This window comes from Pyrus communis, chromosome 8, assembly GCF_963583255.1.
Source record: "Pyrus communis chromosome 8, drPyrComm1.1, whole genome shotgun sequence".
NCBI classification, from domain to species: Eukaryota; Viridiplantae; Streptophyta; class Magnoliopsida; order Rosales; family Rosaceae; genus Pyrus; species Pyrus communis.
This window is the reverse complement of record NC_084810.1, coordinates 21441532-21459388: the sequence shown is the minus strand read 5'-3', so window position 1 is coordinate 21459388 and position 17857 is coordinate 21441532. Positions and strand designations below refer to the sequence as shown.

The 17857-nt window shown below is 37.7% G+C and overlaps 1 protein-coding gene and 1 pseudogene across 1 annotated transcript; one reads left to right on the top strand and one right to left on the bottom strand.

Moving 5' to 3' along the window:
* Window positions 1-1776: 1776 nt before the first annotated feature.
* LOC137743125 (patatin-like protein 2) lies at window positions 1777-7522 on the top strand (annotated as a pseudogene).
* Window positions 7523-16885: 9363 nt separating this feature from the next.
* LOC137743124 (uncharacterized) lies at window positions 16886-17785 on the bottom strand. The gene is made up of 3 exons (XM_068483026.1): window positions 17495-17785; window positions 17214-17413; window positions 16886-17117 (listed from the first exon to the last, which is right to left on the bottom strand). Exons 1-3 carry the CDS (start codon window positions 17783-17785, stop codon window positions 16886-16888), a joined length of 723 nt encoding a protein of 240 aa, XP_068339127.1.
* Window positions 17786-17857: the final 72 nt, after the last annotated feature.

Sequence of the window (17857 nt, the reverse complement as noted above, 5' to 3'; positions counted from 1 at the left end):
TTCTATACAAAATTTCCTTTAGGTTAGATGACGTTATATTGCTCAGAAAATAGAATAGTTTAGAATAGAATATCTCATTGTAAAAAATCAGTTGTCTATTAACAAGGCTACACTAATTAAGTATAAAATTTAAGCTTTTAGATTGTAAGGTTTCATTGTTAAGGATTGTATTAGAAAAGTGATCAAACGGAAGCTTAACTGGAGATAAACCCAATATAATCCTGTAAGTGAATTATTACCATTTTTCATACATGAATCGTTAAGAAGCATTTCTTCAGACTGATGATTTGTGCCATCATTTTTTCAGAGCGATGATTCTTCCTTCTCGCATTCTTCTTTCTCGCATTCTTCTTTCTGATTATTGCTTTTTGACTGTGATGGCAACATTTTCTTGATGTGTGCTATAATCATATTACACGAAAGATTGTGCAGTAGTAGAAGCATGAATGTATTGATATACTTGTTCATGATTCATGTCCTTTTTATTATGAGAGTTTTAACGAAATACTTTCGGTACTGTTCACTTTAATGAAAAATCACATTTTTATTCTAAAAAATCAATTATGATATTATTCACTTACAACACGTTTTTATCATTTTTGTTAAAACTCAAAGTTTTCAAGTCATTTTCGTTAGTTTTTCCTTTTTATTATATGCTCTTGCAGGCAGGGTAATTTGTATTCCTCAAAGGGACTCTATATCTATTGGGCGCATTGCAGCCATTCGTCTTTCTGATTATTGCTTTTGGACTTTGGTATATTTTTTAATATGACGGTCTTGTATTAACTGAAGAGTAAAGACATTAACATTTTAAGCCAAGACAGAAGAAATATTCGCCGAGTTAAGTATTCATCCTTTAAAGATTGAAGACAAAACCTAGTCACTTACATCACCATGAATAATTATAATGGCAGAGATCGAACTAGTCATCAGACATAGCATTGCGAATGTGTCCCTTGCAAATATAGCAATCTTGATCCATTAACCACGCTCACGTTGGATAAGAAGTGATTTATTTCATCCTCTAGAGTACACAGACCTCTCTGAGTCCGTACACAAATTTAGAAAAGTAAAAAAAAAAACCAAATTGGACCCGTGGACTTGTGGGAACTAGCCCGTTTCAAACACGTTGGATTAAGTCTGAATCTAATTTTAATTTTCTATTACATGGCCTGATCTGTCCCGCTTTATTTTCAAACAGATCCAGTCCAATCCCTTCAATTGTAGATCCGGCCCGACGAGTGCCCGCTCCTAGTTATTAATACTTTAACATGAAAAGAGAGATGCTTTCCTATTCGTTAATCATTGCATAATTAATGCCTTAATTGACACGAAAAGAGAGAGCCTATTCGTCAATCATTGCACAAATGCCTAAACGGATGATTGGAATTTTTCTCAAAGAGATGAAGGCTTAAATCATATAAAGGTTATTACTATAGGAAAGCTTCTCAAAGAGGTATACATACTTCGCTTCAACCATCCATCTATTACACGTCTGGTAATGGAAAGTTTCTAAAAAAGATATATACTTCGTTTCATCCATTTCTTCACTACATGTTTGATAAAAGAAAGCTTCTCAAAGAGATATACTTCGTTTCATCCATCCATCCACTACATGTTTGATAATGGAAAGCTTCTCAAAGAGGTCAATACTTGCTTCATCCATCCACTACACGTCTGATTAGGGTTCTATTAAATGCTTTCTCCTTTCGCTCTCCTTATTATAAGGGTCATCATATACCATTACTCCCAACTACATTAGTTTCTCAGACAACAATGGCAGCATTTAATCGTGGAAAATATACAACAATTCTCAGCATTGACGGAGGAGGACTGAGAGGCATCATCCGGCAACCATACTTGACTGTCTTGAATCCGAACTCCAGGTTATTATATTGTCCCTGTTCCGGCCTTTTATTCTTAGTTCTTCCTAACTTGAATATGTTCTTTAATTATGTACCAAATTTTTACCACTGTTCTAAAATCCCCATCTAGCATTGCCTAAGTGCTAGACGGTTGGGCACCTCCCCGATTAATTCCTAGACGTTTGAAAATGATAGATCTGCTTAGGTGTTCGCCTAGCGGGCTTGGGCATCCGTCTAGGTCGCGACTCTCACTTACACAGAAATTTGATAACTTTCATTTTGCAATTTATTTTTTCAATAAATGTAAAAGACTTGTTGAATACTCGAATAAACAATCATTATATGTTTGCTCTTCATGTTCTCAATATATTTGAATACTTTATAATTTATATATAATTTATTTTGCAATTTATGTATCCTAATACAATTATGTGTCATTTTAAAGTATAAATAGGCACTTATTTATAACATATAATATATTTGCTTAAATCCGCCTAGCCGCCTGGACACTAGGCCTCACCCTGCTGCCCGACTAGCGCCTAGCGTCATTTAGAACCTTGATTGCTACTGATATTGTTCCTCGCATCTGTGTGCATGAAAATTTCAAAAGAAATTGGATGGGGAAGATGCAAGGATTGCATACTACTTCGACTTCAGTGCCGGAACCAGCATGGGAGGCCTTATCACAGCCATGCTCACCAAACCAGATGAAAAAAACAAACCTCTTTTTGCAGCAAATAAAATCGTTGAATTTTTTGTTGAAGAGGCTCCAAAATTCTTCCCTCCACCCAATCTTGCGGAGGAGCCAAGGTACGTATATATTGTTGGAGCAATAATAGAAAATATGGAAATAGTACAAGAATTCCAATGATAATAATCATAAAGAGAATCACAACATCGATTGTGTACAAGATTAATATAAACAATTAGGGAGAAAGTAAGAAAAATAGACGAACGTAGAGATTGAGGCTTGCATAAATGCATTGTTTTAAAGACATAATTTTGCCCATACTCTTGTGCTTGTAGTTTGTTAGGCGTCTGTCTTTTAGGATTCAACAATCTATAATCTGAAATTGAAGCATCGCAATCTTCAGCTCGCCTAGACGTGGTTGAGGTGCACCTTTGAGGTGGCTGAAAACCTTGCTTGAAATATTATGGGGACCCCTCGAAGTTGAAGGCTAGGCCTCTAAGGCCCTGCCCTCTATTTTTTTTCTTTCCAGTTGCGACAGCAGCGTTTTCACGAAGAAGATGATCGCAAAGTAGAAGACGAATGATTTTTCTTTAAGACTTGGGCAGAACGACGTCATTTTGTCCAAATCTTTTTTTTTTTTTAAATAACCCACAGCAATCCCTAATTATTTACGTCTCGTAAGGCTTCGCCTCATGGCTCAAGGCTTTCGCTTAGGCGGGGCTATTCATGAAACGCCTCGGCTACGCCTTCGCCTTTTACAACATTGCTTTTAAGACACAAAACAACAAAGAATGAGAGAAACAGACTAGGGAACCCCTATCTCTCAAGAGGGTTTTCTCGTGGTAAATCTAATACTTATTGTTTTTTTTTCCCAAAATTAAACAAAAAAGAATAAGAGAAACATATGACATCTTCTTGAAGAATTTTAGAAAGTTGAAGAGGCTAGCAGGAAACTATTTACAGGAGGTTTTTCTACGGCTTACAGGACCAAAGTTCGATGGTCTTTATCTGCGAAACAAGATTGTGCAAACCGTTGGAGAAACAAACGTTTGAGATACCTTAACCAACATTATCATTCCCAGTTGTGATATGTGTAAAAATGTATTAGATGCTTCAGATATTGACAAGTGTACGTAGATTAGGGTGCTAAGTAGTTAAGTTTGTTATTAGTATTTAGCTTGCTTAGTGACTAAGATAACCTTGTCTATATATATGTGCAGCTATTGTAACTCAGATGATTGATTCAATACATACAAGATATAATTCCCTTCTCTCTTTAAAACTGTTATTCTCTCGAATCTTTCTCTCTCTATGAAGAACACATATGATGAACAAGAATCTCTTTGTATTCTGACATGGTATCTTCACCAGGGATGAAGATTTCTCGATCCTGAGTTGCTTTTTTGCTTCCGCATTCCTGATCAATCTGTTCTGGTGTGAATTTCTACTCTCTTTTCTCTCTCCATAGCTCTGTGCGTTTGTGTATTTGCGAAGTTGTTCTGTGAAGTATATGCATGATTGTGCACACCAAGTGTTCGATTAATTACTTCTTACAAGATCTGTTTGGAGTGCTGTCAGTTTACAAGATCTCTACAAGTTGAATTCTTTGTGATTTTGCACGATTCTTCTTTCTGAAACTTTAATTTTGTGATCTTTTTCACAAATTCTCAAATTCTTGCATAGTTATGTCTGCAAATATTGTAACTGCTGCACAATTACAGATTGTACAATCTCCGATCACGAATCTCATTACGAATGTCTCTAATTCAGTTACTGTGAAGCTTGATGATACAAATTATCTTGTATGGAACTATCAAATTCGATTACTTCTTCAAAGTCATGGTATCTTTGACTTTGTTGCTGGCATTCATCCATGTCCTACTCGGTTTAAAGATGATTCGGATGTTGAAGGTGTTGAAACTGAGGAGTTTCATATTTGGAAAATGCATGACCGCGCTCTCATGCAGTTGATCATTGCTACACTATCTCCCACAGCCATGTCTTGTGTCATTGGTTGTCTCACTTCTCATGATATGTGACTAATTTAAAGGATAGGTTCTCCACAATCACGAAAGCTAGTATTTTTCAGCTGAAAATTGAGTTGCAGAATATAAAGAAAGGTTCTGATTCAGTATCTCAATATCTTCAAAGAGTCAAGGATGTAAGGGATCATTTCTTTGCTGCAGGAGTGAACTTTGAAGATGATGACATTGTAATTTTGGCACTTAAAGGCTTGCCTGCTGAGTATAATACTTTTCGAACAGTTATAAGTAGGAGAGATAATGTCATTTCACCCAAGGATTTTAGGTCCCAGCTATTAGCAGAAGAAGCTGTTGTTGAAAATAATTCTATGAGTGAAACCTTTGTGTCTGCAATGATGGCAAATGAGCAAAAAGACAAAGGAAAGGCTTTGATGTTAGGAGAAGGGTATAATCAATCTCAAATATAGAACTATACTCCTAGGGTGCGTTTGTTGCACCGGACTAAATCGGACTGGACTAATTTTAGGGATTAAGCTGGACTAACTTAGTGAAGCGTTTGGTGTAATATCGGATTAAAAACTAAAATAATAAAAATAATAATATTTAATTCTATCTTTTACATTTTTTTCTTTTTCTTTTTTCTTTTACCTTTCTAGAGCACCCTTTCTCTCTAGAATGCTCTCCATTTTTTCCTCCTTCCCGTCCAACTGCCTCTGTGTCTCTCTTTTTACTTTCTCCCTCATCACCATTCTTTTTCACCACTTTCTCCCTCATCTTCAAATTCCATTTTTTTTTTCATTAATTCTCAACAAAAGCTTCTGATTTGTCATATGGGTTTTTTTTTTTTTTTTTCCTAAACTTTTCACAAGCTTTTGAATTTCATTTGGGTTTTGGCAGATTGGTATTTTTTGTCTTCTGGGTTTTGGCTGGCATCGTGGAGTTTGCCGACGATGTCCCGGCGGATGAAGGTGATGGTCGAGAACGATATTGAGAGTTGACGAAGTCGAGGATCTGAACAGAGGAGAAGCACTGCCTTTTGACAGCGAGCTCGACGATAAACTAGAGATGTGCACGGGAAAAGCAGATATGAGGTCTCATAATTCTGGGTTCTGGGCAAGGAGAGAGGGAGAGAGTAGGAGAGAGTGAAACAAAGAGCGGAGAAAGGAGGACGAGCAGGAAGTCACCCTCGCGATTTTCTCTGGGCTTACGAGTCCGCCCAATTTCGGGGATCCTGGTTAAGACCTCGTAAGGAGGTGTTTAATCCGAGCGAATCCCACCTAATCTCATTAAACCAAATCCTGCAGCAGACCAAACAAGGGACTATAGTCCAGTCCAGTCCAGTCCTCCTTAATCCTATCAAACAAACGGGCCCCTAGTGGATCAACCAGCACCGGTACTTATAATGGTGGCTCTTCTAATGATAATGGAAGGTACATTTCCATCAAAGGAGAAGAAGAGGCAGAAACAACTATAATTCTAATAATAGACTCGATTCTGGTTTTTCAAATTCCAGTGCAGGAATTCTTGGTCCAGGAAAACCACATGTTTCTACATGTCCTGATCATGGATATGATATTCCAACCTGCCAAATTTGCAACAAACAAGGTCACATTGTTGTTGACTGCTTCTAGAGACATTCATCCTCCATTACTCCATCCTCCAGGCCATAGTATCAAATCTATTGGAAAGTTGGACATATTGCCTTGCAATGTTATCACATAACTGATTTCTCATACCAAGTCTCCAAATTTATCTGTTATGCATACAACTTTTCAACCATCAGCACCTCATGACCAGTTTTGGGTGGCTGATACGTGAGCAACATCTCACATGACTTCTGATTTGGCAAACCTTAATCTTGCAACTCCATTCTCTAGCACAGATACAGTAACCACAGCCAGTGGCTCAGGTTTGCATATCTATCATATTGGCTCCAGTACATTAAGGACACCTAAATATGCATTTGAATTGAAGAAAATTCTGCATGTTCCTCATATATCTCAATATTTATTATCCATTTATAGACTTTGTAAGGATAAAAAATGTAGATTTATATGTGATGAGAGGGCAATTATTTACTGTGTTCACTGCACCAATGATTTACTGTGATAATATTTCAGCAATTGCTTTGTCTTCTAATCCAGTGTTTCATTCTCGGGTGAAGCACATTGAAATAGATTACCATTTTGTCACAAAAAGGGTGATTCGAGGAGATTTGAATGTTTGTCATGTGTCCTCCAAAGAACAGTTTGCAGATATTCTCACCAAGGGTCTTGCTGCACCTTTGTTTCAGTCTCATTATTCCAATCTAATGCTTGGTTCATCCAAGCATGAGATTGCGGGGGGATGTAAAGATGTATTAGATGCTTCAGATATTGACAAGTGTACGTAGATTAGGGTGCTAAGTAGTTAAGTTTGTTATTAGTAGTTAGCTTGCTTAATGACTAAGATAACCTTGTTTATATATATATATATATATGCAGCTGTTGTAACTCAGATGATTGATTCAATACATATAAGATATAATTCCCTTATATCTCTAAAACTGCTATTCTCTTTCTCTTTCTCTCTCTATCAAGAACACATATGATGAACAAAAATCTCTTTGTATTCTGACAATATGAAGTACATCCATCCGACCCATCTTCTCCACCTTGAAGGTTCGATTAGCAATGGTTTTCGAAGTATTTTTGTATAACTAATATTCGAGTTTCTTTTAAGGATAATATAGTCTACACACTAGCCTAAGTCTACTATAATATGAGTTTATTTCTCTAGTATTAGTACTCGTTAACATATAAATCATCATGCAGGCAAAACGAGACCAGTCAAAGAATGTTCTGCTAAAAGATGTATGCATTGCTACATCTGCAGCACTGTTCTATCTCCCTCCTCACAAATTTGGGCAGGGCACAATAAAATATGACCTAGTCGATGGTGGTGTTGCAGCCAACAATCCCATACGTACTGCTGTACAATTTTAATACTTAATTTTGATGATCTTAATGATGGTGTTCGCCATATATAAATTATAACAAATTCCATGAAGATTGCATTATATTCAAAAAATTCCATGTACAATTTTAATGCTTAATTTTGTACTTCCTTTGCTTGATTTGTGCCACATGTCATTGATGCCTTGTCCATTTGTGATGAGTTATATGCCACGTGGAGCTTTGTGATGCATCATTTGTATGTAACGAATTTTACATGTCTACAAATGCCCCCACTTCAAGGCGTGTTGTAGGCATGTGCTTGTCACATGTAGGAAATGTGTTTTGAAGTCCTGCAATGTGAATGTTCGAACTCAAGGGCCGTCGAGACTTGATTTGAATTAGTTTGCTTCTTTAAGGGCCGTAGAGGCATGTTTCTTGAATTGACATGATGAATTTCATCAAGGACCGTTGATGCGTATTTCTTAGACAAAACATTTCTTCAAGGGCTATTGAGGCTTGATCTTGAATGAAATGAAAATTGTCTTCAAGGGCCGTAGAGGCTTGATCTTGAATGAAAATGAAATTTTCCTTCAAGGGCCGTAAATGCTTGATCTTGAAAGAAATGATTTTTTTTTTTCAAAGGCCGTAGAGGCTTGATCTTGAAAGAAATGAAATTTTTTATCTTCAAGGGCCGTAGAGGCTTGATCTTGAAAGAAATGAATTTTTTTTTTCTTCAAGGGCAGGGCCGTAGAGGTTTGATCTTGAAAGAAATGAAATTTTTCTTCAAGGGCCGTAGAGGCGTATTTCTTGGACGAAACATTTCTTCAAGGGCCGTAAAGGCTTGATCTTGAAAGAAATTTTGGAAATGGATAAATCGGCACATACTTATTGTGCGTATTGATTTTCTATAATTTTGAAAAAAATACATTTGGTGTATTTTGAGACTTAGTGTGACATCTCACATCGCCCAGGGGTGTGATCCTTATATGTATATTCCCATCCCTACCTAGCACGAGGCCTTTTGGGAGCTCACTGGCTTCGGGTTCTGTAGGAACTCCGAAGTTAAGCGAGAAGGGGGCTAGAGCAATCCCACGATGGGTGACCCACTGGGAAGTTGCTCGTGAGTTCCCAAAAACAAAACCGTAAGGGAATGGTAAGCCCAAAGCGGATAATATCGTGCTACGGTGGTGGAGCGGGCCTGGGGAGTGGTCCCCCCCCCGGGCCGGGATGTGATAATTTGGTATCAGAGTCTAACCCTGGCCGTGGTGTGCCGACGAGGACGTCGGGCCCCTAAGGGGGGTGGATTGTGACATCCCACATCGCCCAGGGGTGTGATCCTTATATGTATATTCTCATCCTTACCTAGCACGAGGCCTTTTGGGAGCTCACTGGCATCGGGTTTCGTAGGAACTCCGAAGTTAAGCGAGAAGGGGGCTAGAGCAATCCCATGATGGGTGACCCACTGGGAAGTTGCTCATGAGTTCCCAAAAACAAAACCGTGAGGGAATGGTAAGCCCAAAGCGGACAATATCGTGCTACGGTGGTGGAGCGGGCCCGGGGAGTGGTCCCCCCCGGGCCGGGATGTGATACTTGGATTTTTCCTTGTGGTTGTGGGAAAAAATGCTTTTCATTCCTTAGGTAGGAATCTCCTTCAATTTTGGTAATGAAGGTAAATTCCTTCAAAATGTTGGAAAGCTATGGTGATTTCCTTCAAGGTTTTGGAAAAATTTAATGCTTGTCATTGGGTAAGTAGGATTTGCATTTTTTTTTCCTTTCCCTTTCTTTCTTTTTTCAGCCAAGGGAGTGTTTCCCTTTTGGTTTGGGAAACTTGAAGGCTTTCCCTTTCCTTTTCCATTTTTTTCGGCCAAGGGGGTGTTTTCCCCTTTGGTTTGGGAAACTTGAAGGCTTGTCCTTGCTTTGGAAGGATTCCCTATTGTATTTTGGCAAGGAGAGGTACTTTCCTTTGATGTTTTGGAAATTTTGAAGCCCTTTCCTTTTCTTTTTTTTTCTTTTCCTTTTCTTTCCTTTGCTGATTTTTTTTTTAACAAAAACATCATGTTTTTTTCCCTTAATGCCATGTATCCCCTTGCCCTTTTTGCTTGGAACTTGCTTCCTTCTTTTGGTTGGAATGTGCTTCCTTGTTTTAATTTTCCTTTTACTATTTGGTATGTACTTTCCCTATAGCATTAGAAAGCAATGGACCCCTATTTATAGGACAATTGGGTGTGTGTTTTTGTCACAAACCACCCTTGTCATGCACTGCCACTGTGTTTGCCGTACCTTGTAGCTTGGTTGGAGCTTGGTGTCCTGGCTTGTAACTGCTTGGAGCTTGCTGCAGTGCGTCACTTTTTTACCATGTGATGCTATGCAAAAGACTGCAGCGAGGTTACGCTATGTAGTGCCTTTTGGTCATAGTTTCCCTCGGTGGTGACGTTGTCGTGCAGTGCAAGAAACTGCTTGCGTAATCGCTGCAGGGATGCATAGTGCGATTGCGTAGCATTTTGGTTTTCTTTGCCATTGTAGCATGCTTTTGAATGACCGTCTTGTAGATGCCCTCTTTGCTGTGCTGCTCAAGTTTTGTGGTTGATTTCATCGTCATTTCAGTGTAATGCCAAGTCATGCATGAAACATACACATCTATCCCTTCATGCCACTTGGTTATAAGCAAACATCATGCATTTACTAATACTATTCCAAGTCACGCATGAAACATACACATTTGTCCGTTCATGCCACTTGGTTATAAGCAAACATCATGCATTTACTAATACTACCTACACATTTGTCCCTTCATGCCACTTGGTTATAAGCAAACGTCATGCACATGTTGTTTACTAATTAGTATTACTACTATTCAGCTTGTATCATGACCATTTTCTTTCTGTTATTCATACGCCCAAGACATTATAAGAAATAATGTTGATTATTCAAAACGAATGAACAAAAAGTTGCACAGGGTCACAGTCAGTGATACTCTCAACTTGATAAAGAAAAAAAAAAAAAAAAGGAAGTCAACTTCCAAACTAAAATAAATTGTATATAAATATAGAAAATTGTTATTAGCACTCCAAAAATCTCATTTGGCACTCCAAACTTTCTATAATTAGAAAGAAAAATACACTTGTGCAAAGTGTAGAATAAGATTTTTTGAGTGCTAATAACAGTTCCCTAAAGATGTCTTAACAAATATTGTACGTGGCATTGACTTAGATTTTCGCGAATAGACTTATAATTTCTGGTATTTAATAAATATCCAAATTGAAAATATTCATCGATCTACAAAATTTTCTCATGGAGATACCCATTTTTTTGCCACAGATACCAATATAGAGGCTAAAAGACACTACGTTATTAAATTCATATGTGGTCGAGATATTTATGAATTTAATAGTTAAAATGCATAAGCTCAATTATACATTCAAGTTAGATCAATTCCCAAAGTTTTGGTCAACAATAAAACTGCTTACCTTTGAGTTCATCTATAAAACATGCAAAGGCGATACACTTTTTAACCACAGTTCTATGTATTGTGAATTTTTGTCCCCAACTTTTGTGGCATATAGAGGCTAAAAGATACTACGATATTAAATCCATATATGGTCGAAATATTTATCAGTTTAATCATTAAACTGCATAAACTCAATTACATATCTAGGTTAGATCAATTCCCGAAGTTTTGCTTCACAATAAAAACTACTTAGCTATGAGTTCGCCTATAAAACGTGCAAAGGCGATATACTTTTTAGCCACGGTTCAATGTAATGTGAATTGTTGTCCGCAACTTTAGTATCTAATAAATATCCACAGTTAAAAATATTCATTGATCTACCAAAAGTTATCATGGACGTACCCATTTTTCTACCACAAATAGGAATATAGAGGCTAGAAGATTCTCATTTAATTGAAACACACCAAACTCATTAAACACTTTAACCAGAAGCTCATACCAATTATTAAGCTAATTAGTGCTCTTGAAATTTAGAGGTGTCAAATGATGAAGAAAAGGAAGAGGAAGAGGTTTGGATGACTACGGAGGAATAGATGGGGGTGCAGAATGACAACCATGGGAGATGGAAGGATTTTTTAAAGAGAGAGAAGGGGATCTGCTCCTCTTGTATCTTCCCTTCCTTACTACTCTTTTTTTTTTTTTTTTTTTTTTTTTTACACAAACCATTAAACCCTAAATTTAGAATTTCATGTCATTGAAGAAAATTTTCCAAATCACAAAAGACAATTGAAGTGATCAGAGTGGTATAGACTTCGATTAAAATAAGGTATTTACTAGTTCAAATATATTAAGTTGGAATTGGAAGATTTAGGTATTTTTATTAATAATTATTTTTTTTCCTTTGATACTTTTTAGGGCAAAACTCATAAAAATTAATCAAGTAATCGTCATAGCAAGAGGAGAGCAGTAAACAAAAACCACTAGACGCACATGCATTGCGAACTATCAAGTTTTTTTATTTATACTTAGTATAATTTAATTGTGATATTGTTTGAGATATAAAAGATGACACCTACTAAAAAATATTCATGTGTCTACTTGAAACGCCAAAGAAAAAAAAGTTGAACAACTGACTTGTCTAAAAAACGAGTTATTGATAGGTTTTTTTGTTAAAAAAATAGAACTACGAAGTTCAATTTTTTTTTTTTTTTTTTTTTTTTTAAGATTGTCTTAAGAAGTGCTTCTTTTATAAATTCGCATAGAGCCTTCGAAATCTCAGAGACTACCCTGAATTTAGGGTTCAATTGTTTGTGTAAAAAAAAGTAATGAGGAATGGGAGATACAGGAGGAGCAAGAGATGGGGCGTTTGGGTGAGACAGAGAAGTGGACCATGACTCTTGGAGTGAGAATTGAGAAACATTGTGAGGAATATCATTATTTTATAATTTTATAAAATTTCTTACGATTTGGTGGCCTATGTAGCCAGTCATGAAGCGTGTGGTTTGTGGGCCCACTAGAATTTATTTATTTTTTTTAAATTCTGTTTAGTATTTTTATTTATATAAATAATATAATATTATTTCATAGAATACCCGATTATATGGAAAATGTTATATATAGGCCAAAGTTAGAGAGATAACCTTTTTAATGGTAGGTGCGAGGTAGATGTAAAATGTCACACTAAAATATAGCACAAGAGGATAACAAATAAAGACAGAGGAATAGATAATGTTACTAATATTTTTCTCTTGTTCTATTCTTCTATATTTTTCTTGTATATGTTTTGATTGCAGTCGAGTGCTCTATTTATAGAGCAACTCATATTACTACATTTGAAATTTACAACTCACTTTTTGACAATGACATCCTGAATTCCTATAGTCAGTTTTCAAACTGTCATGGGAATTGACAATGTATATGTTTATTCATAAACAATGCAAATGTTAAAAGCCAATCTGTGAAGGCATCGAAAAACTCCACCAAAACACTGTGGGCATTCACTACCCATCAACATTTTCAACACTCCCCCTTGGATGCCTACATATCAACATCAGTTGCCTCGTTAAAACCTTGTTTGGAAAAACCCAGTGGGAAAAAACCATAGCGAAGGAAAAAGAGTACAACTTTTCCTGGATCGTTGATATAGTGTCAAGTATGCTTATGTTGCCTCGTTAAAACCTTGATAGGAAAAACCCAGTGGGAAAAATCCTAATCGAAGGAAAAAGAGTACAACAAGCATGTATCATGGATGCTCCCCCTGATATGTATCTCTCCCTGATTCTGCATTCTCCAAATTTAGCTGTTTGGTAAGTTGACGTAATCCGATGCTTTGCACTAACTTCTGAAACGTGCACTTTGGTAGAGATTTGGTGAACAAGTCTGCCAGATTTTCATTTGAACGGACTTGTCTGACTTCAATAACTTTAGCCTTCTGAAACTCATGTGCACTGAAAAACTTTGGAGATATGTGTTTAGTCTTATCGCCCTTGATGAATCCTTCCTTCATTTGGGCAACACAGGCTGCATTATCTTCATGGATGACAGTTGGGTTATCTGTCTTCGAAGCTAGACCACATGAATTCCGAATATGATGGATCATTGATCTTAACCAAAAACATTCACGACTTGCTTCATGTAAAGCAAGTATTTTTGAATGATTTGAAGATGTAGCAACTAATGTTTGCTTGGTTGAGCGCCATGAGATTGCTGTATCTCCATTCTTAAACACATATCCAGTTTGTGAGAGGGCTTTATGTGGATCAGAGAGGAAACCAGCATCTGCATATCCAACAAGGACCTGGTCATTTGTGGAGTTCTTTGAGTAGAAGAGACCTATGTCTGTTATCCCACGAAGGTATCGCAATACATCTTTGATACCCTTCCAATGGCGAATTGCTGGAGCAGAGCTATACCTTGCTAACAAGTTAACTGAAAAAGCTATATCTGGTCTAGTACATTGTGCTAAATACAACAAAGCACCTACTGCACTCAGATATGGTACTTATGGACCAAGGACTAGCTCATCATCTTCTCTTGGACGAAATGGATCTTTCTTAATGTCCAAAGAACGAACAACCATTGGCGTGCTGAGTGGATAAGCCTTGTCTATACCAAATCGCTTCAGAATTTTTTCAATGTAAGCTGATTGGTGGACCAAAATTCCACTAGCACAATGCTCGATCTGCAGGCCGAGACAATATTTTGTTTTCCCAAGGTCTTTCATTTCAAATTCGCTTTTCAGATATTCAACAGTTTTATTGAGCTCTTCAGGAGTTCCAACTAGATTCATATCAACAACATATACTGCCACTATAGCGAATCCAGAATTGGATTTCTTAATGAACACACAAGAGCAAATAACATTGTTGATATACCCTTATTTGATCAAATACTCACTGAGACGATTATACCACATTCGTCCAGATTGTTTCAGACCATACAATGATCGCCTTAATTTGATCGAGAGCATACCTCGTGGTTTGTTACTTGTTTCAGGCAACTTAAGTCCTTCTGGGACTTTCATATAGATGTCAGTATCTAATTCTCCATATAGATACGCAGTGATGACATTCATAAGTCGCATGTCAAGTCTTTCTAAAACCACTAAACTTATTAAGTAACGGAACGTAATTGCGTCCATTACAGGAGAGTATGTCTCCTCGTAATCAATTCCAGATCTTTGAGAAAAGCCTTGTGCAACGAGTCGTGCTTTGTATCTTGCGATCTCGTTTTTCTCATTGCGTTTCCTTGTGAATACCCATTTGTAACCCACGGGGTTTACACTAGGCGGGGTTTGGACTACTGGTCCAAAAACATTCCGCCTTTCCAAGGAATTTAATTCTGCCTGGATTGCATCTTTCCACTTAGGCCAATCCTGTCTCTATTTGCATTCATCAATAGAGCGGGGCTCAATATCATCACTTAAGATGATTTCAGTGGCTACTGCAAATGCAAACATATCATTGATGATTATTTCATTCCGATTCCACAATTCATTTGTACATGCATAATTTATGGAGATTTCTTTGCTTTCATGTACTTCTGTCTCTTCAGGGACATATGTCTTATCAAGGACATTTTTTTTTTCTGGAAGTCCAGAATCATGAATTGTGGATGTATCATTCATTTTCTCTTCCTGAATGATTTCATTTGGATTCAGTTGTGCCCTCGACTTTCTCTTTCGAGGGGCTGAATCTTTTGAACCTTGGGGTCTACCACGCTTCAGGCGTGCACCAGATGAATCATTCGCTGCCACTTTATTTTGTCCAACAGGGACATCAATTCTTGCAGGTGCATTTGCAGCTGGTATATGTGATTTTGTCACTTTCATAGCATCATTAAATGCATCTGGCATTTGATTGGCAATGCTTTGAAGATGAATGATCCTTCTCACTTCATTTTGACATTGAATGCTGCAAGGATCAAAATGAGACAAGGTGGAAACAACCCATGTCAGCTCTTTCCGTTCTTCTGGAACGGTCTTTTCTCCCCCTAACGACGGGAAAATTGTCTCATCAAAGTGACAATCAGCAAAACGAGCTGTAAACATATCACCTATCAAGGGTTCCAAATATCTAATGATAAATGGTGAATCAAAACCCACATAAATTCCCAGTCTACGCTGAGGTCCCATTTTAGTGCGTTGTGGTGGTACAATAGGCACATAAACAGCACAACCAAAAACTCGTAAATGGGAAATGTTTGGCTGATGTCTAAACACGAGTTGTACTGAAGAGTATTGATGGTTGGCTATAGGTCTCAATCGAACCAATGATGCAGCATGTAAGATGGCATGTCCCCATGCAGAGACTGGTAATTTGGTTTTCATAAGCAAGAGTGTGAGCTATTAACTGAAGTCGCTTGATCAACGCTTCTGCTAAACCATTTTGAGTATGGACATGAGGAACAGAGTGTTCAACATCAATGCCCAATGTCATGCAATAATCATCAAAGGTTTGAGACGTAAATTCACCATCATTATCAAGTCGGATTGACTTAATGGGATAATCTGGGAACTGTGCTCGTAACTTAATTATTTGAGCAAGAAGTCTCGCAAAGGCTACATTCCAAGTAGACAAGAGACAAACATGTGACCATCGGGTAGATGCATCAACCAAAACCATAAAATATCGAAATGGTCCACATGATGGTTGAATAGGCCCACAAATATCCCCTTGAATTCTTTGCAGAAATCATGGGGATTCAACATCAACCTTTAGTTGTTATGGTCTAATTACCAACTTCCCTTGAGAACAAGCTTTGCAAGGGTTATCATTTGAGGCAGCAATGTGTCTGCTCACTAATGGATGTCCATTAGAGTTGGTAATGATCCTACGCATCATGGTAGATCCTGGATGACCCAGACGGTCATGCCAAAGCATGTAAAATTTTGAATCAATGAACTTCTGGTTCATGACAGTATGTGATTCAATTGTCCTTATGTATGTATAATACAATCCACTCGACATACCACGCAACTTCTCCAATATACGCTTCTGGGTATCATTAGAGGTAATGCATAGACACTCCACATTTTCTGCACTTTTTGTTTCAATGTGGTATCCATTTATACATATGTCTTTGAAACTCAACAAATTTCGAGTAGATCAAGTAGCATACAATGCATTCTGTATGGACAATATTGTTCCATTTGGTAACATAATCTGGGCTTTCCCTGAACCTTGAATTACATCTGAAGGTCCTGATATTGTTGTTACCCCTATTTTTGTAAGTATTAAGCTTGAGAAATACTTTCGATCACGAAGTATTGTATGTGTAGTTGCACTGTCTGCAAGACAAATATCTCCGCCATTTCTCATGTTCTAAGAATAACTACAATTTTTATCCATGCTCTCTGAGTAAGAGAATCAGAGTTAAAAGCAAGTTATAACAAGAAATTTACATGCCACTTTTATTGAATCTGAAATACTACAAGTTCAACATAATAAAAGTACATTAATGATTCAATCGGACCGGTATACTTCATTTCCCCTTTCCACAATAAAGTCTGGAACATCTAGATGAGTTGTGTTCAACTGCCCTGATAAGTCAAACACTGGATCAGGTATATCCATTGGTCTAGCCTGGTCGAGAAAATTGGTCTCGACATCCTTCTCCTTAAGGGAGGCTTGATACAGATCCACTAGATGTTTTGGGATACGACAAGTACGCGCCCAATGCCCATTGCCACCACACCTATGACAGGCTCCTTCAGAGTTTCTAGGAGCATTGTTCATATGAGCTTTGCCTTTGTGGCGATTCACATTTTTAAAGCTCGGGCCTAAATTATGCCTCAGAACCTGGTTGTGAAACTGAACTCCATGGTTCTTGCCTTTCCTATTCCATCGACCTCGCTTGTGGCCACGTCCTCGTTTATGATTATCACCACCAGAGAATATGGCGTTCACTTCGAGGGAAGCAGCATTCACTTCTGGGAATGGTGCAAATCCAGTAGGTCGGGAATGATGGTTTTTCATCAGGAGCTCATTGTTCTGTTCAGCTACTAAAAGCACAGATATCAGCTGGTTGTACTCAGTGTAGCCTCGTGCTTTATACTACTGCTGCAGGAGCACGTTGGAGTCATGAAATGTGCTGAGAGTCTTTTCCAGCATATGTTCCTCAGTAATAATATCCCCACAGAGCTTCATCTGAGAGGTAATTCTGAACAACGCAGAATTGTACTCTGCCACTGACTTGAAGTCTTGGATCCTCAGATGAGTCCACTCATAGTGGGCCCTTGGAAGAATCACCGTTGTCTGGTGATTGTATCTGTTTCTCAAGGCATTCCAGAGAGCTAACGGATTTTCAACCGTTAAGTACTCGCTCTTTAGCGCCTCATCAAGATGGCGGCGAATAAAAATCATGGCCTTTGCCCGATCTTGAGAGGATGAGCTGCTCTCTTCCCTGATGGTATCTCCAAGATTCCCTGCTTCCAG